Raw genomic sequence first — 26,845 nt, 5'->3', positions numbered from 1 at the left:
GCTTTCAATTAAACAACGCACCATGTTCAGCGGAAACATGTGACCTGTCCTTTAATATTATCACTGGCTTACAGTGGTTTTGGTGCCGGGTGTTTCTTAGCTGATTTGAAGTAGAATTGGGACGCTGAATCCAAATATGGCGTTAGTTTTCCCCTAACAGCTTTAGTTTTTGAGATATAGGAATTGCAAGACTGACCTGCTACAACGTTGAAAATTGCATAGGTGCTGTTTTACTGTAAGTGAAAAGAAAACTATGACATTTAAATCTGTTATTTGGAACACTTTGAAAATAATGAAAACCATATAAACACAAACATCAAGTACATAATAACTCTGTAACTACATTTTATAATAGTTTTTATGAATAAAAAATCAAATAATTTGTTCAAAACGATCTATTCAACACTTCGGAAGCTTCGTTTTCGTGACATCCTTGAATGTTTCTTTGCACAGTCTCTTTTTAGGTTCCAGCAGTAATCTGCCATCATATGGGCATCCCATCTTCCTTGGTAGCGGTCCTCCATTGTTTTAATATCTTGGTGAAATCTTTCACCTTGTTCTTCACTCAGACTGCCTACGTTGTCTGGGAAACGGTCCAAATGGCTGTGCAGGTAATGAATTTTGATACTCATATTACATCCAAGTTTTTGGAATGCATTAAGCATCTGGTTCACTAGCTCAACATAGTTATCAGCTTTATTATTGCCAAGGAAATTCTTGATAACTTCTACAAATGAGGTCCAAGCTCTACGTTCAGTCTCATTCATGGACTCCACGAAAGCCGGATCTTTCATGAGTTGTCTTATTTGGGGACCATCAAATATTCCAGCTTTTAATTTTTCTGTGCTGATCTGAGGTAGCTTGTTTCCCATGTAAGCAAAGCACGGCCCGTCCTTATTTAGCGCCTTCACAAACTTTTTCATCAAACCGAGCTTGAGATGTAGAGGTGGCAAAATGATTTTGTCACACTCAACAATAGGCATGTTAATAATATTTTTCTTACCAACAACCATGTCGTCTCTCTGCGGCCACTCTTTTTTTGACCAATGGTTTGCTTTGTCTCTGCTATCCCACAGACATAGAAAACAAGGATATTTTGTGTAGCCACTTTGCTGTCCAAGAAGAAAGTTTACCATATTTAAATCCACACAAATCACCCACTGATGGTCCTGATATTTAATTTTTTCCATAACCAAAGCAATTGCTTCATATTCTTCTTTCAGTCGTGTTGAATGAGCGATTGGAATTGAGCCATATTTATTCCCATTGTGTAGAAGGACGCATTTTAAACTTCGCTTGGAGCTATCAATAAACAGGCGCCAATCATCTGGATTGTATTCTGGAAGACCCATGTGTTCTAGGAGACCTCTAACATCGTGACAGAATACGAGATTTGTGTCTTCAGTGAAAAATGGTAAAAACTCCTTTTCCCTTGTTCGGTAGAATGTGATTTTAGTTCCTTGTTCTAGTACGTTTTTCTCCTTCAATCTGGAAGCAAGTAATTCAGACGATTCTTTTGAAAGATTAAGGTCCCTAACTAGATCATTTAGCTCATCTTGATTAAACTGTTGAGGAATTGTTGACATTCCCTCATAATCACTGTCACTTCCATCATCCATGTCACAAGAATGTTCACTACGTTCGTTTTCAGTCTCACAAAGCTCTGGCAAGTGGTGAAACGTTGGGATTGGTATTTCATCGGAATGAACAACTGGACGTCTTGCTGAAGGCAGATCAGGATATGTCCACTTGTTCCGGTTATTTCTATTCATACCCGTAACATTTACCAGGCAGAAATAACAGTCATCAACATGGTTTGTGGGTTCCCTCCAAACCATTGGAACACCAAACTTAAGACTTTTTCTTTTTCCAGTTGTCCACTGTCGCAAGTGTTCAGTACACATTTTACACACGATATGTGGAGCCCACGTTTTATCTTGGTCCCCTAGGCGTACATCAAAATATGCATGATATGCTTTTTTTACAAAGTCACTGATATGTTTTCTATTGTCTTTAAATGTGTACTCACCACATATGTAGCAAAACACATCAGGATGGTTAACACAACTTCTTCGACTTGAACTCATTTTATGTTCAGGCCACTAACACGGATGTTAAATATAAAGCCTTAGTATACGCGATACAAGTTATGATTTCAGAACAAAACTCACATGTTCCAACATGTCACTCCACCTGCAAGACAAAAACTACGATCCACTAGCCAAGTAGAGTACCAATGCAATCTAGTGGACGTTCCTGGAACTACTATATGACTAGTTTCCGTTTAGTACCGACAGATAGCAGCACTAATGAGAAAAGAGCGCCGTTCTTCCAAATAGAAATCTCTATAAAGCACAGTAGGATTTATTTGAGTTGCAGAGTTTATAAGATCATATTCAAACTTGTTATTACGAGAATATTTGTATTTCTTTTGCTTATTTTGTATACTATTGCAAGAAGCATGCAGAAATAGTGGCTACATCATTTATAATTTACATATTTATTTTGGATTGTAATATTTCTTCCACATACATTGTAACGTAAATAACACTACTGGTACAGTAGCCTGTATCTACCAAAGTAGAGCTGATAGAAAAAAACTGCTCACATTATTGGATTCAGCGCCCCACACATAGTTAAAATCAGCTCTAAAATTTTAGGCACCAAGAAAAAATTTTTTTCTGTAGGCCTTTAGAGTATGTTTACTAGTAAACACATTCATCATATTGAGTGCAGCAATGTGACCTTTCACTTGCATAAAGAAGCAACTTTGTTTTTCAATGACATTTTAGAATGAACGCTCTAAAACAATAAATGCAGAAATTTGACCTTTCACTTTTATGAGTAAGCTTTTCTCTCTTCAACACTTGTTTAGAATAGAATCCCTTTTTCACTGAGTGCAACAATGTTACCTTTTGTCCGTATGAATAAGCATGTGCCTATTTAAATTACTTTTTAGAGTAAACGTTTTACCACATTGAGTGCAAAAATATGGTCTTTGACCTGTATGAGAAAACATGTGTCTCTCCAATTCTTGCTTATAATAAAACCTCTTTCCACACTCAGTGCAAAAGTGTGGACTTTCGTCCGTATGATGAACCATGTGTCTATATAAATGGTTTTTAAGAATAAACGATTTACCACATTGAGTGCAAGGATATGGCCTTTCGCCTGTATGAATACGCATGTGACTCTCCAATACACTCTTATATTTAAACCGCTTGCCACACTGACTGCAATGATAAGCCCTTTCCACTGTATGAATAAGCATGTGCTTCTTTAAATTACCTTTTAGAGTAAACGCTTTACCACATTTAGTGCAAAAATATGGCCTTTCACCTGTATGGGTAAGCATGTGTCTCTTCCATTCTGCTTTATAAAAAAACAACTTTGCACACAGAGTGCAACGATATGAGCTGTCGTTAGTATGAAGAACCATGTGTCTATTTAAAAGATATTTATGACTAAACTCCTTATCACATTGGGAGCAAGGATATGGCATTTCACCTGTATGTAGAACCATGTGTCTTCTTAACGTACATTTCTTACTGAACGCTGTGCCACATTGCGCGCAGGTAAAGGATCTCTCACCTGTATGAGTAAGCATGTGTTTCTCCAATACTTGCTTGGTATAAAACTTATGTCCACATTCAGTGCAACGATGTGATCTTTCGTCAGTATGAGTAATCATGTGCTTACTTAAACTATATTTTCGAGTAAACGTTTTAATACACTGAGAGAAAGAATGTTCTCTTTTGCCTGTATGAATACGCATATGATGCTTCAATACATGCAAATCTTTAAATTGCTTGGAACACTGAGTGCAACAATGCGATCTCTCTACTGTAGGAACAAGTGTGTGTGTTATTAAAAGACGTTTCAATATGGACTCTTCACCACACTCATTAAAAGAAAGACAATTTCCACCTATATGGGTGGGCTTCTGCGTTTTCGAAGTTATTTCTTCTTTCAACGCGCTGTCACATTGAGTGCTAGAATAAGACCTTTTAACTGTATTAGTAAGCTTGTAAATACTTAAATCAAGTTCACATGTAAACGGTTCTCCGAACTCAAGACAAGTATCTCCTTTAACACTTTTGTCTGAAAGAGTTTTGTTTTCCACTTTAGTTTTCTGAAAGATCTCCACGTCGTCAGAAGGGCAAGTTTGTGACAAAAAATTTGTATCATTTGAAATCTGAACTGAGGAAATGTATCTCCGACTGCGGGTGTTGAAAGTCATATGATTCATATCCATATCTATAGAACTAGGTATTGAGAATCCCAAATTTTCGTTACCTGTTTTACAAGCATTATACAAATCCATGATATGCAACCTGAAAAATGTCATAAGCAGTTTCTTATATGTCGGAAAAATTCCTTGAAAACACAAAATAACGAATATCAACGGCTGATGAGTATTTTTCTTTAAAACTAGTGCTCTCCATTAGTGGAAAATACAGAAATGTACACGGACTAGGCATGAGAAAGATTTAAGCCGACTATATTAGACAGATTATATGAAAATACTTTCATCAGTTTCGCAGTCACTAGATCACAAAAAATTCTTTCTGTGAGGAGGATTTACTGGTTGGAGTTTAGTTTACTTTCCGTGCATAGAATAATTAACAGACTACTACGTTTTCATCTGAATATATTTGTGATAATAATAAGCACATTTCTACACTGAATTTACGCAAAACATGTTTAGTTATACCAAACTCCTGGGATTTGTGCCAGGAAATTTTTTTGGCGAAGTAAGGATTAATTATCTAATTTCAGATTTTAAAAGTTCTATTCTTGTATAGTGGATGATTAAATCTTTTGCATTTGATGGGATATTTTGTACGTAGGTGTTTTACCGTTTGATGTGCTTTATCCTAGTGATTGAAATTTAACAAAAAATTTTCTACAACTTCAACTGTTAACTGAACACAATTTCACTCTGTTGTGAAATTAGAAAAGATTACAAGGAAAGATACGTCTTTTTGAGTGTGTGTGCACGATAAGTTCCATAAGTTCAATAACAATTATATATATATGTTTTCGTACACATAATGTAAGTCCATAGTATCAAACTGTGAGATACTGAGAGGTTCTAAACGCGAAATTTCGATCTGTATGAAACAAAATTCCACATAGATTATAGTATTTATACTGGACGAGTTAACCTGATAGAAGACAACTCTGTAAAATTTACTCCACATAAGGAAAACAATATAAATTTATCTTTGAAATAAAATTAGCATAAAGAACTGCATTTAAGTCTAATTAAATAATTGAGTGTCTTATCCTCGCTAAGTACATATCGGACCGGAAACGTGTTAGGACCTAATAGTAGAAAATATGTATTTTCCGTGATATTCGTTATATTACGATTAATATATAGAATATTATACGCTTATAAGTACTTTTAAATATGAGAATAAGAAGAATATAAATTGCACAGTAAACTACATATCTTAGTATATATTTCTGTCACGCTGTATAAGGATTTTAATGCAAGTATTATTACTTTTATTATTATATTGTCTAATATTATTAGAGAAGTAGAGCATAAAAGCCACTAGACACTACATAAATGAACAAGGCAGCAATTTCAAGAACGGAGCATAAATAATAGAAAAACTTAGAAGCAACTGTGGAAACGCAAAATTTTAAATCAGCTGTGGAAATTAAAAAGTAAACTTTAAATTTTTATAAATATTACATTCATTGATAGGAATGATCACATTTCCTGTTTTTGATTTACATATATGAAAATCTCAGACGAGTGCTGCCTAATTTTTATATTTTTGAAGTCTAAAAATTATCATCAGCCGCAAAGTAATTAGGCGTGAAAATTTTCGTACATGTGTGCAGTCAGCATATGGCTCTCACCAGTTATGTTCACTATATTGTCCGTAAGCAATAATTTATGTGGTCATGAAATCAAGGGGTTTTCTTCCGTGCTTTCAGCAGCTCATCTGATTTTTGAGTTGCTTAAGCCGTATTTGGCTTTGAAGATTTATGTTGTGGAATTGTTGTAAAATGTAATTAAAAATAAGATCCTGAAATAATCTTGACGTTCGAAGCATGTAAGAATTAAAAAGCAGAAATAAAAATCGATCGCTGCTTTTTCGTTCATGTTCCCTTTCTATGTACTAGTACAATTAACAAAATAAATGAGACACAATACTTCAAATATATTCCAAAGTAAGGGACTATCAAGTTTATTATATTTATAGTATATTAACCTTCCAAAGTAAGGAATTATCAAGTTTATTATTATTATAGTATATTAACCTATTTCATTTTCTTTACACTTGTACTAAAGGCTGGTTTGAGTTAGAGGATTGCTAAGGGAGTTATATGAATTCATTCTTGTAACGATCTAATAAGATGATTCTGATGTTCGTGCTTTTTAATACAATAAGTATTATCGCAACTAATATAATGTGTAAATTCTTAGGTTCCCAAGCGCCGACCACTCCACAAGAAGTCTAAATACACCGTGAGTAGGACGCCGGGACGCAAAAGTATGTAATGTAAAATACAATTCTTACGTTTTCGCTGGTTTTGTGTTTTGCAAATAAACATCCTAACAGTATAAGTCAAACAAATATATTTGACCTTATTAGCACATAAAATAATTGCTTAACTGATGACGAAGTAAAGTGCATTAGAAATAAAATAAAACTAATGTGGATGCTCATACACAATGATTTACAGATACAAAAATTACCAACTCAGAATTGGACTACTAACTGACACGGTAGAATTCCACGTATACAAATTATTACGGGATTAATTTTGTGTTGAATCTTTTGATTTATTCTTATAGTGAAGCATACCCGATGCTAAAATTTCACATCGTTTGCAATCACATGTCATATGAGTGGCCTAATTTTCGGTTTACGTGTAATTATTTCTTCCCACGATAGCTGGTATGACACTATAGAACGTTGTAGACAATCCGTTGGTGATTTTTCGTGCAGTCCCACACGTCTGTCCTCAAGGATAAAGGAGACAATGAATGATGATAGAAGAGTTGGTGGAAACAGAAAGTGGGAGGAACAAAGAGCTCCTCGAGAAAGCCAACGGACACAATGTGTATTACTAACGTGTAAGTACGTAATAATAATGGAGAAATATGAAGAAGTAGTAACATGGATAAAACAATTAGGCGGGCGAACAATGACAGAAGAAAAGCGAGGAGGATAGAGGTCATGCACGAGCAGTTAGAGGGAACTTGATATGCTAAAACGAAACTAAGGTACCAAAGAAAAGAAAATAAAGAAGAGTAAGAAGACTGGAAAGAAATATTTGGTGGGAGATCGAGAGTGTAGTGGAAGAGATAATAGCTGTCAAAAATGCTGAAGGTGATTCGAGATAATTCCACGTACAGAAAAGAAAGCAAGAAATTGCTAGAGGTAATAGGGGAGAAGCGAATAAAGAAGAAATGAGAAGCGAAGCAGTAAATGATAAAGAAAGAAGAACACATAACAACCCGGGCAGTATATGTAATAGGTGCTATTGGGGAAACGAGAAAAATATTAAAAGCACGAATAACCCAATGCAAGGACGACATCAGGTCGAAGAGAAAGAAAAATGCACTCTACAAGCACATAAGAGATGCAGGACACTCAATTAATAGGAATGAAATGAAAGTGTTGTGTTAAGAGGAAAATTAATCAGGAAATTCAATGAAGCACATATTTATTGAAATCGAAGGAAATTACGTCACGAACAGGATTTCAGGGGTAATGGAAATTAATGAGTAGAGGAATAAAATAATTAGGAGGCTTACACATTAAGTTAATTGTACACATTTATTTGTATAAATTTGGTATTCGTTTATTAATATGAGTGTGTAGTTCTTACGTAGTATTTATATTTAGAAGGTATTTGGAAGGGTATTATGTGAATTCAAATAGGCCTGGTAATAAAAATCATATGTATATTGTATCAACAAGGAAATTAGCAATTTTTCCTGTTTTATATTTCCGTTTGTTATTAAAGCGATTTACCTATAGTAGCCTATGTAACCAATCAGGTTTCAGGATTTTTGTTTTTTGTATCTTATAATATATCTGTTTCTACTTGGTGAACAAGAGCTCTTACACATTATTTTTTTTTTTTTTAGAATACACGCATTACTTTGCTAAGTGAGTATTTTGAGTCAGACTTATTTTCTTGTTCATAAATTATCTTTTCTTTACAATTAGACATTGCAATGCATTTTTAATACTAATGATATTAAATTCAATAGAATAATGATCAGGTAGAACGATAACTACTCGCTACAGAAAAACTTGTATCTGGTAAATGTTTGGTGTCAAAATAAACATATAAATAAAAAAAAAAAATGTTTCAAGCATTAATCTGTATTTGAGTTTCAAGAATACGAGGGTACTCTTACCATTTATTCGCAATGCCTAAATCAGAACTGAGATATTAATATGAAGTAGTATTTCTATAACAAATGCTAACAAAATTGGATCAGAGCAAAAACGTTTCGTTAACTTGTTTTGAAAAGGAACAGTATATTTATTCAAATGCATACGAGAACTGGAAAAAAAAACACCGGGGATTAGGAAGCCTAACTAGTAGAAGGAAAACCTTTGGTAATTTTACATGAGTAAAAATAGTATTCAGTGTTTGAATTACATATGTTTCAAAGTGGCAAATAATAGAATTAAGAGTTATATACCTTATATTTTTAGAAACCTCTCATGCAAGGCATTTTTCAAAGAAGGCATTATCGTAACTGGACTTTGTGTGGGTGTAGGCATTCCTGGTTGTCAGCGCACTACGAAATTGTTTCCAGCCCTAGGGTACCAATAGTTCATTCTAGATTGTCCAAAATACTCAAAAACTAGAAAATGTTTGTGAGTGCGACAGGACACGCTGCCCCATTAGTATTTGGGTACGTGTTGTTTTCGTAGTTTTGTGTTTCGCTCACTTCGAGCGGTGTGACTGAGCGCTCCACTCAGTAACCTTCTGAACTCCACCAATGTTGTCTAAACTTGACTGGCAACACTGACATGACAAACAGCAGCAGTGTGAGGAGCAGGTTGCAGGTAGACAGAGAAGAAGAGAAATGCAGTGGAAAAATAATTTTAAGTGATGCAATAATCCAGTGAGAAGCATATGAGGAACAATAAAACGTAAACATGTAGTTTTACCTGCCGTGTTCATGAAGAAGCAAGACCCTGCAAGCAAACATCGCATGTCACGTACTAATGTCAACGAAAAGAATTAAAACAAGTAATATGTGTATACGGTATACGACACACTAAAGCATGCTTTGCACTCGTAACCTTATAGAATTCTTTTAATATAATTGTTGAAACATATGCGCATATAAAAAGTAAATCTAAAATATTGATACAGTATTTATCTAAAGCGATATAATAATATTCATTTCAAATACTTCACTCATAGCCTAACCTATTTTATTGGATACTGCATATCAGTGCTACAAAAGGTAAATAAAGTTTCTTGCGCCAGTCAATATTAGTAGAAGTTAATAATTTGTATACACTCTAGAGGATCAGGAAATATAGAACGTCGTGTATATAATGAGCGCACAATATGAACGCATTACTTTGCATTGAATTCTTTTAGTCTTAAGCTCAAATTTGGAACATATATCCAGAAAAAGCGCTTGAGAGAAAATCAATCTATATTTGATATAGGCTATATAATAACATAACTTCAATTTATAGCTATAAAAATATCTAACAACTACAGTAGTAGTATAACATCGTTACGTAACTGCATTATTTCTGAGAACTGTGCTAGCTAACATATTTATCTGTGAAGAATGTTTGAAATATCAGTAATAAGTTGAATTCAACCTAAATAAAAGTTTGCCAGTCGCGACCATCAAGTGTCATTTAGTCAGTCACTTTGTATGTAAAGCAGTATTACAATAGTGAATCATCTGTTCGGGTAAAGACAGAACTGAAGATAGAAACAATTATACCAAAGTGGCCAGTACAATATAATTATTCATTGCATCAGTAAAAAGGATATAATTAAAAATAATAAATAAATAATAAATATAAAAATAAATAAAAGATTAAGCTTTTCTAAAACAATTCTTACTAGACATATGGAATAATATAATTTGTTATTCTCGACTGGACTTTCATTTATTCTGAAAAGACTAAATATTAGAGAAACCTTATTGCATATACTATTATTATTTTTGTTGTATATTGTATTTTCTGTTTCCTTGTTTTATATATCTTATTTCTTTTGGGTACTTGTCAATCTCATTTTTATGTTGAACGGAATCAATAATTAAAATCAGTGACGTTATCAAATCATTATTGAAGCGACTGTTTACGTCAAAATATTGTTCATTTGTGGTGAGCATTATCTGTTGTGTATACGAATACTATTTTGTGATAGAATGTGGTATTATAAAAACAAATATAGTAAATAAATACGTATGGTTTTTAGTAACAAGTTTACGCAAGTGTATTCTGAAACTTCAGAGTCTAGATTGCATCATCTCTCTACGTCCACGCTACGTCTGACAACTTCGTGAATCACAACATTGTGGAGATTTATATCGAAGGACCGAATGGTAAGTTGTCGATTACGACCCAAGAGTGTTGTAGTATTATTATTAGTATTCTTATTTGAGTTAATTACTTCTTGATGCACTCTGTTTTCGGAGCGTGCGCTCCTGCTACCGAGATTCCGGATAACGGGAGGTTATTAAAATTTTGTTTCATATTTTAACCACTAATACCCTCCGCCGTTACCGTCACCGTTACATGAGTATTTTCCAGTATTATTCAGGTTTGAGTGATAAATCTGTCATTCATCAATTTTTTTTTATTTATTCGTATGATGGAGAGTTTAATGCGCTCCAAGTTTCAGTGAAATACTTTTCTTGTTATGTTTATAATAATTTCGATTTTAAGACATTTCGTTCCTATGCTCTCTTTTTTCTTGTTTAGTCTTTCCTTGTTTACAGCTTCAGTCTTTCCAAGACCAGCATATTTAATATATATAAGAGTTACATTTTACTATTACATCGATTATTATTTTCGATAAATGCTATTTGGAAGGTTTGTTGGTTGTTTTATTATTATCAGCACATGTAGTCCATAGTAATTGGAACATATACACAAATCGCGCCACTATTAAATATCAACCAAATAATTACGAGGGGTGCTATGAACAACTATCGGTAAAACAAAGCGAAAAAATAATTTACTCTACTGTCACATCATACCTGCATTTTTGTACAAGCTACATGCTCATGTAATAATGAAAGAATATTTTGGCAAATTAATCACAATGCATCTTGTGTATTCCAAGAAAATCATATATGGAAATTGCGCTATGTAGAACTTAATATCTAAATAACCTTCGTCATGAATTGTTAACTGAAAAGAAAACTAACTTCTCTTTATACAAAAGGTAAAGTATATAAATATAACAAAATGAGAGAACATTACCTTTCAAGTTCAGGTTTATCTTCTCCATGTTTTACCTTGTTATTTGAGAATGAGTAAGATGTGACAGAATTTTCATTTTTCGACTCATCGGGGTGAACAGTTAAATACATATTATCCTCTTTAATTTCAGGCTCAGACTTCACTTTGGAAAATGGTTCTGACGTCCAGGATGACGTAACGCTTTGATGTGATATCGGATTTCCGTTTCGAATTGTCAATTTGGTTCCTTCATTATTTCTCAATCTCCCACAATTTTCTTCACTTGGGTTCACATTTAGAAAATTGCTTTTCTCAGCTTCGTTGACAATTTCAGATAACATTGAAATTAACTCACATGTAATTTTATATTCTTCATCCATTATTATAATTATCACAATTACTCGAACACAACGTATTTAATAGTCTTCAACTGCCTGATTCGTAGGCGAGTGTAAATCATGTGATGAATCCAGGTAAAAACAAATGTTGCTATTCCTTCAAAAACCTTTAAGAAAACAAGGATGGATAATTGTTTCTATACGATATTGGCAAAATAAAGATATTAATAATTTGAAATTTATACATACAAAAATTACCACGCTACGAAATAAGTATACGTATATTCTTAACAATTATTAGTTTAATAAAATCATACGTAATATATTAAAGTCTGTATGCATTCAAACATGAATAACACATTACTGTATTTTACCGGGAGACTAATTACTTAAATGAAACGATCAAGTTCCTGGCCGGTTTTGCCCAATTGTGCTGCCAATACCGTTAGTTACACGCAGAAAGTTCTGCTTCAAATGTGTAACATTTAAGACTGATTTTCCTATACTTTCCACTGAGCTTGGTGTTAAGATACACAGTATGGAAATTATTTAAAGAAAGTGCAAGTTAATTTTTAAACATACCTAAGTTAAAATTACGTTTAGAAATTAAAACTAGCTATATAAGACCGACACCAGAAAGGTCACGGTTGTGCCCGAAATCAAACAAAGCATACTTCAGTTAATAACGGTGTGAAATCATAGTGAAAGTGACTGACAGACAATACCAGTACTCGTATTTATAAAAAAAAGAACTTTAGAGATACGTTGCGAAAATTATTATGTTTATTAAAAATTCACAGAATTGATTCTTCAATTGACTATATAGAGGAACAAAATGAAGTATGGTGGGTGAAAACTCTTTACTAAACTAGGTAAATATAGAGATCTTAACGGAATGAGCCACAGAAGATATAGGAAATCTCAGTATATATTAAGTTCTCCTCCAGTTGGTCTGGTATAACCTCCACGAAATTTTAAGGTGCCTTTACTTCTTAGATTTCTGCTCGTTCCTATTTTGTAGAGACCTAGTGAACAATTGTACTACCTTGGAACGAGGTTTGAAAACAGAATAAACACGCCACTCTTGGAAGTATCACCTGGACGAAGAGCGTATCTAGAGTACTTCAACTGGTATATCGTATAACCAATAGCGGCGAAAATAGCTCCGCAACTTTTTCCCATCCTAAATTATTTTTCGCCTTTGGGGCCACTGTTATTTCTCACTTTGAAAGCATTCTTTAACTTGTGATGTTACGTATATTTAAATTGTGATATTAGAAAAAAATATTACTACTAAAAAAAGCTATCGTTGTATAATCATATATCAAGTTTATGAGTTTTATTCATACTTAACTTGAGGTACTTTACTAAGCAAAAACAACTAAACTTATTCAACAAGTTAAAATCAATTGATATTCTTAACACTGCTCATTCTATTTCTTTGACTGAACTTTTTCAATTAATTGTATATATTGGAGAAAACAAGTTTTTGTTTTATCCCTGAGTTCCGGTCTTTAGTCTAAAAGGGACAGATGAATTAATGGAAGTAAATTTCGAAATAACAGATTGAACGATGTAGTTGGAGAAAACACAAGAAATGCGAATGTGGAGAAAAAAGCAAGGGAAATTCTCACTACAGATTAGAGCTCTACTAATTTGTCAACGTGCCCGCACTCCCGCCGAACTCCTTAATCAATTATGTAAAATCATTCGATAACATACCCACTAACATGCATTCCTAAGAACGTAATTAGAAACGGATAGAAAAACTAAATAACAATTGAAAGTAACCTACCTCTTTCACATTCGTTTATGATACATACAACTTTCAAAACAGTGATATTCTTATATTTCATAGTACATTGAAGCAAGTATGATATTAAGTTTAATGACTTTTAAAGCAAATATGTAATTTATTCGAGCATTCACATTCAGCACTAAGAACTAGACCAATTATTTAACGTAGACTCTAAATCACACGCGTGTTGAGAATCACCGTATATTGCAGCCGCTATAAAAATGCATATATACAGCAGGAAGCTTTAAAGATTCATGAGGATCATCAGGTAAACAGAAATCCGAATTTTCTGAATCCTGTGAGTGTAGCCCGCTTTAAACGTAACAAATGATTTAACAACTCATTGTTGTTTGCTCATTCTTATTTTGTAATTACGTATGCAAATATAATTTTTCATATTTGTTTCCTGCTTTGCATGTTTGCTTTGACGGTAATATTTAAGTAGTAAATCAATTTAAAATGGAGCCCAATAGTAATTTGATTTTTAACCGCTTGCAACAAGAAGGTACTAGAATACATGTCAGGTTTTAGTAAATCCGGTAACTGTAAAGTATACGGTCCTTTCTCCTGTTTTCTTTCATAATAGTATGAAAATATGCATTGCAGACTAACAGAAATTCGAAATTTTACTGCTGATTTTTATCATACTTGATAAATTATGAGGCATACTTCTGTGTGTGTGTGTCTGTTAAGCCGTAAAAATTCGTCACACTTCAGTCATATAGAGCGCGCCATTACAGTCACCGAGCTTAAGCTTCGCCCTGTTTTCTCTTTTCACGCGATTGCGCATCCCGCAGAAACAGTTTCGTTTTTTTTTGTTTTTTTTGCTAAAAAAATATAAATGCATTATATGTAAGTGTTGGAGTTTTAAAGGGCTTCTCTGTAAGGTAGGCTATCCGTACAAAGTGCCAAGCTAAGATACTTTAGCGTTTAGGATCGTACGAATATGACTGACTAAAGTTAATACGTAAATGGCGATCTACACGATTTCATAACAGAACTCATAAACTCACTTCAGTTCCTTACAGAAGCAGATCCAAGCAAAAACAAATAATATACATAATACTTTGAAATTTCCAAGGAAGACGTTCTATTGATCTGGGAAGTCAAAATGTAGTGCGACACATGTCCCGTCTAAAATAAAAAGTAAAGGAATTCAATATTCCAAAGCTAAGAAAAAAATCGGATAAGTTTGCTGAATTTATATTAGGACCTCCCAAAAAGTAATTTATTTGCTTGGAACTTCCTCCCAAAATGGGAATTTGAAAGAACATATAGGAATATAACTTATGAAACTGTTTAATGTACTCTTCAGTATTATTTTAGACAAAACATACATAAGTAAATTGAAAATGTTTTAAATTAGGTGCCATCGAAAATGATGGTTCAATACATAAGTCATCTCATTTTTATGTACTCAAAAAAGAACAGCGGTCAGTACAGAATTTTAGCCCTGTACCTATGTGGCGGATTACAGCACCTTTGTCTTTACACGTAGACACTCCTACATCGGAAGACTAAGCATTAGTAGGATGCAAGTGTTAGAAGGAAAAAATAAGTAATATTGATACTTAAATTAGACTCAACTTTCGTTGTTCGTGAAGTATCAGTCACAGCTGATACCGGTTCCGATGACACTTCATTTTTCTTAAGTGTTACTAGCTTTGCCTAGCCTTTGTTGTCATCGAAAAAGTAGAAATAGATTCATCTTTACGAGGAATTTTATGCGTGACGTTTAATTCAAATTTAAGGAACAGGGAAGAATGTGTAGTATAGTTTGAAAAACCACTTTCTTGTTTGTTGCCTCTTTTCTTGCAATGCTTATACAAGAAATTGTTCGTGCTTGAAAATAATATCCACGCTTAAAAACTTTATTGTTTCACAATAGCTAGATATCAATATTGTATCATGTTAAATATGCTACTAACATTTTCAAGTTTCACTGAACATTATATACACTGTGATCAAAAGTATCAGGACATCTGGCTGAAAACGAATTACAAGTTCGTGGCAACCTCTATCCGTACTACTGGAATTCAATATCGTGCTGGCCCACCCTTAGCCTTGATGACAGCTTCCACTATCGCAGCCATACTTTCAATCAGGTGCTGGAAGGATTCTTGGGGAATGGCAGCCCATTCTTCACGGAGTGCTGAACTGAGAAGAGGTATCGATGTAGGTTGGTGAGGCCCGGCACGAAGTCGGCGTTCCAAAACATCGCAAAAGTGTTCTACAGGATTCAAGTCAGGATTCTGTGCAGGTCAGTCTGTTACATATATTAAACATCATATCCTATATACGTATAATGTCTACAAGTACAATCTTAATGATGAAAATTACATGGATATTCTTATGAAGAAGGAAATAAACAAATATAAACTCGAGTATTATGTCTTATATTGAGGCACTGCCAAATGTCTACAGATGCCAACCTGTATTCATCTTAGAGACGAACATGAGCCAACCCACAAAAGCCAAAAAAATCTACCCACTATAAATACGGGCACGAAGACACAAGAAAGTGCTTAACAAAAAGAAGTTATAATAGGAAATCCCATAGAGTTTAATAGAAGACAAAAAATACTTGCATATGAAATTCATGGCGAAACGTGGTCGTAGGTTTTCAAAGTAAAGTTCGATGTTGTTCCTCTAACAAGAAAAGGAATACTCTAGTAAAATGCATAAATGCCCTAATAACTTCTGATATATCTATAAATTCAACCTTGTTTTTTCTCACCATTTCTCGTAATATCTCTGTAATATTAAATAGATAAAACAATTTTCGCTCACACTAAGTAACCCTGCCGCATATACCATAAAACAGTTGCATCAATCAAAGTAGACTTCACTTTCACTTCCTGTTCTTCAATGTTTACATTGCACAACTGGTATTCTTTACTTTCTTCTTCTATATGAATCATGCAATATTCGTTCGCTTCTTTTTCAGCTCTCTCTAAAATTTCACTGAACTGTTCTTCGTTCACATGCGCCTTTAGAAGTTCAAGAAATTCCCTTTTAGTAGCTGGCGTTGGTCCCCAAAACTTCCTTCTGGAAACGTTCTGAAATCCAAGATACTTACCCCTTTGTGGATCTAATACTTCAAATATGTTTTCTCCAATTTTCTTCCACAATAAGTAGGGACCACCGTACACTTCACACAGTTTTGCTATGCGTTTATGCAGCAAGCTACTGAAGTTATCATGACGTAAAGAAACTAAATCACCGCCACGCAGAGTTCTTGTGGCTCTTCGATAAACGTTTAACTTTTCATTCCGTTGCTGAATAATTTTCTTTAATCGCAAATCAGCCATGATTAGTTTTCCATTCAAATGTATGCCTTCCTTTCCGTCAGTAATTGCATTATTGTGTACAATACCGAAATGTGACAATGTAAACTCTTTTGGTTTGATGTTAAGGTGTAACTCTGCTGGCGCTAATAGTATAATTTAACAACGAACATGCATACACACTATATTCTGGACATGAAGAATGAGAATCGCGGCACAACATACGCAAAATTTTTTCTAAGGCAGCATGGGATTTTTCGAAGTTATTTTCTTGTGCATGGTAAGGCACAGTATAATGTATCTTGATATTATAAGCTTTCATGGCTTGCACAATTTTTTTTCCAATAAATCTCGGTTTATTATCTACCAAGATGAAGCATGTACAATTAAGTATACATTTCGATACACTTGCACTTGTTGCACGGCGAAGCGGATATGCCAATAAGTAAGAAGAGTAAACGTCACATTCAGTCAACAGGTTTCAGCATGTTTACCTTAAGGGAGAGGGCCCACTAAATCTACTGAGACTACCTAACGAACATTTCATCCTGGCACAGACTGCATTAAACACTTTACCAGGTGATGATTAAACTTTGTTCTCATGCAGACCTCACAATCGCGGATGTACGACTTAATGTCACTACGCATCGTTTTCCAATAAAACACGTAACAAAATATTGAACAATTTTAAAAATTCAAAGCGACCGTAGTGATCATGATAGCCAAGTATAATTTTCACTAAAGATGTAGGTATGCAAAATTTCATACTATCTGGGAAATGAAAATCTCTCACCATAAAATAACATTTTCCTAAGTGCAATTTTGTTTCCAATTTCTAGTAATTGTAGACAAGTCTAAGTCAACACTTCTGACTGAAAAGCCTGAATGGGATTCACACTCACCATTAAGTCTTCCTGAGTTGGTATCATACGGGATAAACAATCACTTAACGTGTTAGATTTGCCACTGATGAATTCGATTTCGTAATCATAGGATTGTAATTCGAGCGAGCACTGCTTAATCCTTGCATTCGAATTGCGAATATGTCTTAACTGAACCAAACTTTATGATCAGTTCATATGCAGTTATTCGATTCTTTCAACCAAACATGCCACTTACGAATACACCACACATACGCACGTCATTTGAGATCAATAATGGCGTAGTTTCTTTCCTGTTTATTGAGGGTATTGTTTGCGTATTCTAATACGCACTTTTAGCCATCTATAATTTGATAACATACACAAGCCAATCCAAGTTTACTTGCATCACTTTCAAGGTAGAACGGCTTATCGAACTGAGAATTGTGCAATTTCATGTCTTTCACTAACTTCGATTTTAATAACTCAAATGCTTTCTGATGCTCGTCTCCCCCACTTCCATTTTTTTCTTTCTTTAAAAGCTCATAAAGTGGTTGAGCGATAACGGCATGACCCTTAATCGTTCTCAAATGCCACTGCACTATACCAAGAAATAAACGCAACATCTTTAGATTTTTCGGACCTGGTAACTTCTCGATTGCTTCAGCTGATTTCGAATACTTTCGTATGGCTTCTGAAGATACCTAATAGCCCAAATAATTAATTTCGTTTACACCAAAAATGCACTCGCTAAATTTAACGTCACATTCGCATCACACAGTAAACTAAGCATTTCGTCTAACTGCTGTAAGAATTCAGAGACTTTTACACGAAATGGCTACGTCGTCTATGTATCTTATTAATTTATCTTGTAATCGCAATGGGAACACTTTATTTAAGCACAATTGCAATACAGACGATACGTTTTTCACCCCAAAAATCATACGTGTATATTCGTATAATGTTTCATCAAAAAATAATAATAATAATAATAATAATAATGTTAAATATTGCATATAGTCTTCAGTAATAGCACCCTATTGATACGAACCGGTAAAATAAAGAGTTCTTAAAACACGTTTACCACTAAATGTAGCAGAGGTCAGATAACTTTTCTACACGAAGAGCTGGATTCTTAATGTACACGTTTAAAGCTCTACTCTGTGTTACAATTCTCAGTGCTCTACTCCTCAATACTGATTGCAACGGTAACAGATAACACGATGAACTGTTTGGAATCACACCCCACTTTAATAATTTTCGGAACTCTTCACGCACTCTCTCCTTATATTTGTCGGAATATCGTAAGGACGAGCAGCAATAGGATCATTTGTTTCTACTTCTAAACGGTACTGAAACTTATTACACAAGCCTGGAAGCGGAGCGAGCACCTTTCTGTGTTTCTTTAGCAATTGAAATAATTTTTTTTCTTGATCTCGTTAAACAGCGTAGCGCGAGCAACTGCATCCCTAATTTCTTCTACTGTAAAATATATCTGGTGGAAATTTTTCCATTTGGTCACTAGCTTCATTTTCGTTTACAGTTTCGGCGAAACCACTCCGAAACTCATTAACTGTTTTCGCATAAAATTCATTAAGGGCCGTTGTTTCAGACAACACAATAATGGGGACTACCTCATACTAAATTTCAATAACAATATCTGCAGTAACACTTCCTTTTTTTTTTTTTTTTTTTGTATTAAAGGCACTTCACCATTAACTGCTTGAAATTCGACATGCAGTTACTTCTCTTAAATCTATAACACCGTTTAATTTATCATGGAAATTCGCAACAAGTATCACGTCTCGTTTAACTCTGGTAGTACAAGAAATTCAACTGGCGCCTCTACATTCTCAATTCGTACCTGTAAATTACCTTTGCTTTCACATTTTTCTTCTTTCTTCCTAGAAAATCACGTAAGATTATATGCTCTCTTTTTTTGCAAAAGTTCAATCGTCACACATTTAGTTACTTCTCGGAAAATGTAATATATCGCAACAAACATAATTCCGATCTACTATCCAATAAACAAATTTTGGGTTGTTCGTTTAACAAAATTTTCACTCTTATAGCATTGCGACCTAATTCACATGTAATCCCTTCCTCTGCATTAATGTTGTGTGAGTCATCATCAGCTTGTATATCTTCTTCGTTGCAGATGTGTGGAAAAGCAACCCTGTTTACACCACTGAAATCTCTCCGCTTTGCAAAAAGTGGGAGGTCGTTAGTTTAAAGGCATAGCGCTCTGTGGGTAAAGTCCACCCTTTATATACGTATACTGATGGTGCTGATTGTTAGCGTTGTTCATATTGGGATCTTTGTTAAACATTGGAAACCAATTACCATTATGTTTCGAAGTGCTCGGAGGATTTTGTCAGTTCTCTTGGTTTTCTTTTGTTCTCACACGCTGCGTTTCACTTCTATTTTCACTTGTACTTACACTCTGTTGAGGATTACCTTGTGAATGAATACCCTCGTTCGCATTTTCATTTCTATTAAAGTTACCACGTCGTGCCCCTTTATGGAATTCCCTTTTCCAACCTTGTTTGAAATTCGGACGCGAATGCTAAGCACTGCTCACTTCACTGTTGTGTTCTGCTTTCACATTATTTACAATCATACATATTTGTTATGTCTGACAACCATTCATTAGACTGAATACTCGCAAGGAACTGGTTAATCTTTTCACGCATTGAACCCATAATAGCTAATTGGTAACGCTTGGGCAGGAGAGTGATGATGTGTGACAATGTAATGGTTGGATTTTCGTATTCTTCCTGAACTTGAATTTGACCAAAACGCTGTGTCATATAATCAGCAACACTATTGTAACGCTTCGGATCGAACGGAATAGAACGTAGATTTCGCAGACGAGTAGCTTTCACCAATGGACTTTCAAATGTATCCTCAAACTCTTATCACTAACTCTTGGAAAGTTTGACACTTCTTACCGTGCAAATCATACCATTTCAATTCACTATCTTTAAGAATGAGCGGCATAATTGTTAAATATCCAGTTTGTGGCTCTCCGGCAGACGACATTTCCCTACTGAAATTTTCTAAAAATGCACTTGCACTTTCTTTCAAAAGATCACCTGCAAATATAGAAAGTTCTTTAATGACATAGTAACGAACAACGTCTTGCACTAATATCACCATTTTTCGCACTCTTATTATATGGGCTTTCTTTTCTAATTTTTATTCTTGGCACACTTTTTTTGAATTGTATCACTTTCCACTTCAGAGTCGGACGCCGTTTGAGACTCGCTGCTCGATTTCCTTTCACTATTCATACTTCGAACGGGGCCGGTATTTCTTTGCGACTTATCACTTTCTGTATTTTGGTACTCGTTGGTTAATTTCATGCGGAACACTCATTCTGCTAGTCCTTCTACATCTTGTTTGACTTGATCACCTATTCACTAGCACGCAGACAAGTTTCAAAGCACTGATGGCCTAATTTCCTTTGCTCATTATACACTTGAATAAACTCTTGTATTGCCACGTTATAATCACTACCTTATTTCGCACTTTTGTAATCTACTTTCGCGGAAGTAGTCCAACCTTTCAACCAAGCGCAATCTCTTCTCGGAATCACTCACTTTGTTATGACACTCGTTTAGTTGCCGTTGTAGGTGATTCACTTGGCACATGTTTTGTTCAGCTGTGCCCCGTACATCGTGCCTCGTTCAGCTAACTCTCCGACACTTCTACGCGCCTCTTCACTTGTATTAAAAGATTTCAACTCTACTGCTTTACTCTGTTCCGTTAATTCCTGACATACTATCGAAATACAATAACCCAAATTTTTAATTTCACTTTGCATTACATCATTCACCTCGTAAATTTCGTCACTTAAACCTTATTTACATTAAGATATATTTCACGACACTCGCTATGCGATTCTTGGAGATCATTTTTCATTTTCTCTTCACTTTCGCATATCGACACTACAATTGCATTCATATGTTTCAACTCACTTTCTAAACGTTTTTGATCATCACTCACTTCTCACTAAATGTCCTTCAACTCAATTTGATTTTTCCTAATTTCGTTATTAGATGCGGTCAATTCTCGCTGCAAACCGAGTATGACTGCATTAAGATCACCTTCTGCCATTGTAACACAATACAACAAATATGCTACACAGAAAATTGGCCTAATTCTTTGAAGAATCTGACTGCTTATTACCGAAAAATAGTAAGTCCCTAAATTTAGAAAGGAAATTTAGGTTATTCAAGCTTAGGATCAACTTACTGGAGTTGCATATCGCCACGAAATTTTTATTCACCTTATAGCACGTCAAGATGGCGGCAAAAAATACGCTGCAAAAATATCGATCACCAAGAATGCCTAGACCTGCACCAATTAACACAAAAACCGAGAATTTACGAAAAAAAGAGAGGTAACTGATTCGAAACATTTCGGCACCATTTTGTGATGTTTACCCTATAGGATGGAAACCCAAGTGGAGTAAGCATTATATTAGATAGTCGTTAATCGAATATTTCGCCCGAGTATTAAGGAAAACAAGTTATCGCCAGAGTAATAGCTTTTTCACCGCTAACCACACAGGCAAAAATTCAAACATCCTTAAAATTATGAATAGAATAAAACTTCAGCATCATTTGAACTGAAACAGAACATAAGACAATTATTCGTTTGTGTCAATATATCCTACAGCATTTGTAATATTATGAGATAACATGAGGTAGCAATACTCAATCAATCTGACACTGTGTTAGGTGTAGAATACACGCTCTACTTTTTAATAATTTTATACTTACGTTACCTTTAACAAGAAGACTACATGAAAATTACTGAAATATGTAGATGCACAAGATAAATGAAATATACACTGGATTCACATATTTGCCAACTTTTCTATGAATTGTCTTGAGCAGCAAGTGCAAAGTGCTTGTCGTTTTTAGGAATCTTGACGCCGGATGCCGACTACGTCATGCAGCTTCTTTGTCCCAGCTGCTCACGTGAGACCCTCCTACTAGAGCAAGTATGACTGCGATCGGCTACTGGCGACGGCCAAGACCGTCAATTTCTATAGCCTACTTCGGTGCTGATATGTATGCGAAGCGAGAACGTACAATGATTAGTTACGCTATGCGTGGAAAAGTAGCAGCCTTCAAAATAAAATGATTGAATTGCCTGAACTTAGCATACCAAAAATAATGCACTAATAAGTTTATTACACTGTTAATACAAGTAGCCGTATGGGTTCAAAGCATATTTTACACTTTGCAGCTATGCTATACACTAATATTGGATGTCTTACAGAACGGCTATGTTAGCGAGTCCATTTGTTGATAGGTATTATAGCAAAAAGAGTAAGAGATAACGATAAGTAATGGTAAGAGTTAACGAAAAGAGGTTCAAGTTCCTCCAAAACGCCTTCTGTCAAATCAAAAGTGGTTCCAATTAGCAATTTTCCAATTAACCAACTGAGTTGCTTGTTTATCTTATTTTATATACTTTTTTATTTCTTTGCAAACGACTGAGCATCTCAAAACAATATATTATGACTATCCGGATCATCCTACCGAAAACAAATGCTGTTAAAGTTTACTATTACTTCCGGTTTCAACATTGATTTCCTTACAAGAAAACCGGTAAAAGATATCTAGATGCGGTTTCGTGCAGTTAGTTGAGCGTCCAAAATATAGGCTCCAGTATCTCTGTTAATCCTCTACTCAAAACAGAGGTGGTTGAAATGAACCATTTCTGATTAAACATTTATTGCTATAGAACAGAAAAGATAGACCGACTTTTCTTCCAATTCATTCAGCGTGTCAAGAGAATATATCTTCACAATGCAGAACTCTATCTAACAAAACTGTAAATGGTTATATTATATAAGTCCTTTCGGTTTAAATACTAATTTCCATACAGACGAATCTCGGTTTCAATTGCGAAACCGGACAGATTAATCGGAACTCAGTTTCTTCCAGCTGATTCAATGTCCAAAGAATGTATCCCGTCTTCTCGGTTAAGCCTCTGTTCAAACTGGAAATTATAGAAATAAGCACGTATTCGGTTCCAATGTTGATCACCATCGAAATAAACCTGCAATAGATTACTACAAACCGCACTTACCTTCTACCTGTTAGTATACAATATGAAAGAACGATTAAAGCAGTAACGAAATGCCACTTCGGTACAAGAAAAATCAAATGAAATCTTTGCATTTTATGTCCCACGGTTATGCCGGACAGGCTGAAAGAGACGGTGAAGATGAGAGAGATTTCAAATAGTGGAATGAAAAACTGGGAGGAAACGGGAAACCCCGAGGAAAACCACTTTCTGCAAGTCACGATAGTGCCCAATCGTAAATAGTATTTTAAACAATAGTGGAAAGATACAGGTAAACACCATTTGTATATTTGGAAATAAATAACAACAAGCGACTGTTTGAATATAAGTGATTATAACCAAGTGGTGTTTACTTATATTCACGTACTTACTTTCCAATTTACACGTAAGGAATACGCGTGTTAGGCAAAAGCTGCATTTATGTATATCGTAAAATAATTATCAGGTTGGAAAGAAGAAGCTGGTAAAGTAATAACAAAAATATATGTAAGCATTGTTTAAAAATTCAGGGTATAAATAAATAAATCTTGATGCTATTGAATAATGTTACGTTCATCTATAAAAGTAGGTATTTTTTAAAGAAAATGATATTGTGAATTTTTAGGAAAAAAAAAATACATTTGCTTCTTAGAACAATAACTCATGGAAAGTTAATACTTCAACTTTATGTCAGTTATAGCGAGTAAAAATTAGTAAATTTATTGTGCAGAAAAAGAAGAACTTGACCAATTGTATAGATTCAAGAGGTAATAACATTAGGAGGAAAGGATTCTGGCTAAATTGTAATAGTTTGTAACATGTTGGTATCTTTTATGAAATATGAGACAATATGAATAACGACAAACAGCATACAATAATATTTTAATTTATACTTAATGGTAAAGATACAATGAGATACTGTAGTTTTGCCCTAACATTTAAAGAACCTGAGGGAACTCTAATGCCACAGAATATGTCTATACGAAATTTAAGAAAATATGTCTACAAAGAGAAACAGAAAATTTGTAATCAAAATGAAAATATCAAGTCAAGTGTATAGATTTTCCTTTAGGTCAAGATTTCCTAACACACATTTTGATGCCACTTTTGTCCATATAAGAATGCACACTAATAGTTTTTCCTGATATTTCTACGAAATGGGAATAATAGTTTTATTGAGTTGTACACTTAAAACAACACACAGCAACATCAACAATAACTTGTTGGGAGTAGTGGTACCACCTCACTGGAAGAAACATTTCATTTTGAGAAATGTGAATGTTGAAATTTGCATGCTCTACTTAAGAGAAGATACGTTTATTTAATATGGTATTACAAAAGAAATGCATGTTTACCATTTTGGTGAAGAATTTTGATAATTTAAAAATAGTTTGATGATTATGTTGTGCATAATGAAGAACTTAACAGTTTTATTAGTGTACGTGATCACAAAAGATCAATCTTTGTCACTTCCCTTTCTTAAAACTATCTGGATGAAAAGACCAAGTAAGAAGTAATCTATAGGTAGGTGTGTAGTATACTCACAAAAGTTAACATGTATTTTGTCATACGTTTTCACTATTTATATTGAGCCCACCTGAAGTTAATCTGCAAGTAGCAATAGACCTCCTAATTTAGTGCATGCTCTGTACAAAGCTCTAACATAACCACAGAATGTAAGAAATGTGTCATAATTTGGTAGGACCGTTTGTTTGAGTAATGCGTTTCTGGGTGGTGCATTGTTTCCAGCACATAGCATTTGCAGGATTCTAATTTACAATTATAATAGTATGTAGGTACATACGGAAGTAGAAAAAAGTACGGTAAAGGAAGTGTGTAAGAAAAAAAAAAATTGATTAACAGTGAAAACTAAATGTCAGAAATAAAACAGGATTAATTATTGGTACGGTATACTAAAATAACAACAGTAGTACAACGTTGAATACAGGTTCAAGTGGCTTTTTTCCGGGGCCGCCATCCGCTTAATATTAGCTGAAAACTTCAAGAAAAAGAAACGTTATTTATGGGTGTATATAAATAGAAGACAACTTGTAAATTATATTTCATATTTCTAACCAAATTTAAATTTATAATAGTTCTACGTGAATAGACGTTACCTGCTTTCCACACAATATGTCAATACTTTGATAAAACTTTACAGTACAAAGTGAGAGGTCAATATTCACTTTGGAAATCTTTGCCGCATTATATTAATGTAATAGATAAGTTGAAATTAATTTCAAATGATGAGTACTTGTACATAATACATAGGTTTCTAAATTGAGACCATACGAGATACAAATTTAAAAAAGAAATCAATACAAGGTTTGCTCATTTGCCTTTCTAATGATGTACTGAATGCAGGGTTGCCAATATGTCTCGTGTTTTGGGGCTAGGCAGAGTCAACAACTCATGAATGGTAATTATTAAGGAAACTCAAAAGCATAAAACACACTAAAAGCATAACAGTAATTTACATATATGGTTGGTTCCTTGAACATGGTTGTGGTTGTCTAAGGGTCCAGAAGAAACTAATTTTAAAAGCATAATAAAGCGTAGTTTTAAAAAATAAAGCCTAAAGCAAAGGCTTAATTTAAAATATATAGCAAAATTATTGGGAAATTATAAGAGAACAATTCTTTGAAAATTCTGTTTACCTGCAAGTTAAACATATTGCATTAATAATTTTTAATACCAATATTTAAAATTCAAATTTTTGAGAAAATAACAGTGCAACAATAAAAAGCTTATTTTTATGTCTGTTGTCTTTTCGGTGTAACCCTTTGATGTGGAGAAAAGAAAACAGGAAAAGAAGAAGAAAACTTTCCGATATCAATGAATAAACAATAGTTTTTTTTTAATGTAACTGTGGTGCCAATCACTGTAATTCAAAAATAATCAAATTGAAAAAAAGTTGATCACTTGAGCTCTTAGTTTTAATCGCGTGAATCAGAAGTCATGGCATATTAGTATAGTGTTATATAACACTCCACCAAACGCCAGAATCTCCTTATAAGATAACTAAGTCTAAAGTTTTTAA

General features: G+C 34.2%; 1 protein-coding gene across 1 annotated transcript; it reads right to left on the bottom strand.

Annotated features, from left to right (window-relative positions):
• Nucleotides 1-2,571: 2,571 nt before the first annotated feature.
• Nucleotides 2,572-26,145, bottom strand: LOC145674967 (uncharacterized). Its single transcript, XM_081745285.1, has 3 exons — nucleotides 25,923-26,145; nucleotides 11,460-11,943; nucleotides 2,572-4,334 (listed from the first exon to the last, which is right to left on the bottom strand). The coding sequence occupies exons 2-3, from the start codon at nucleotides 11,816-11,818 to the stop codon at nucleotides 2,909-2,911; spliced, it is 1,785 nt and encodes a 594-aa protein (XP_081601411.1). The 5' UTR covers nucleotides 11,819-11,943; nucleotides 25,923-26,145; the 3' UTR covers nucleotides 2,572-2,908.
• Nucleotides 26,146-26,845: the final 700 nt, after the last annotated feature.

The sequence above is a fragment of the Thermobia domestica genome, chromosome 18, assembly GCF_964235325.1.
Source record: "Thermobia domestica chromosome 18, izTheDome1.hap1.1, whole genome shotgun sequence".
Lineage (NCBI taxonomy): Eukaryota > Metazoa > Arthropoda > Insecta > Zygentoma > Lepismatidae > Thermobia > Thermobia domestica.
This window is presented reverse-complemented; position numbering and strand designations above follow the sequence as displayed.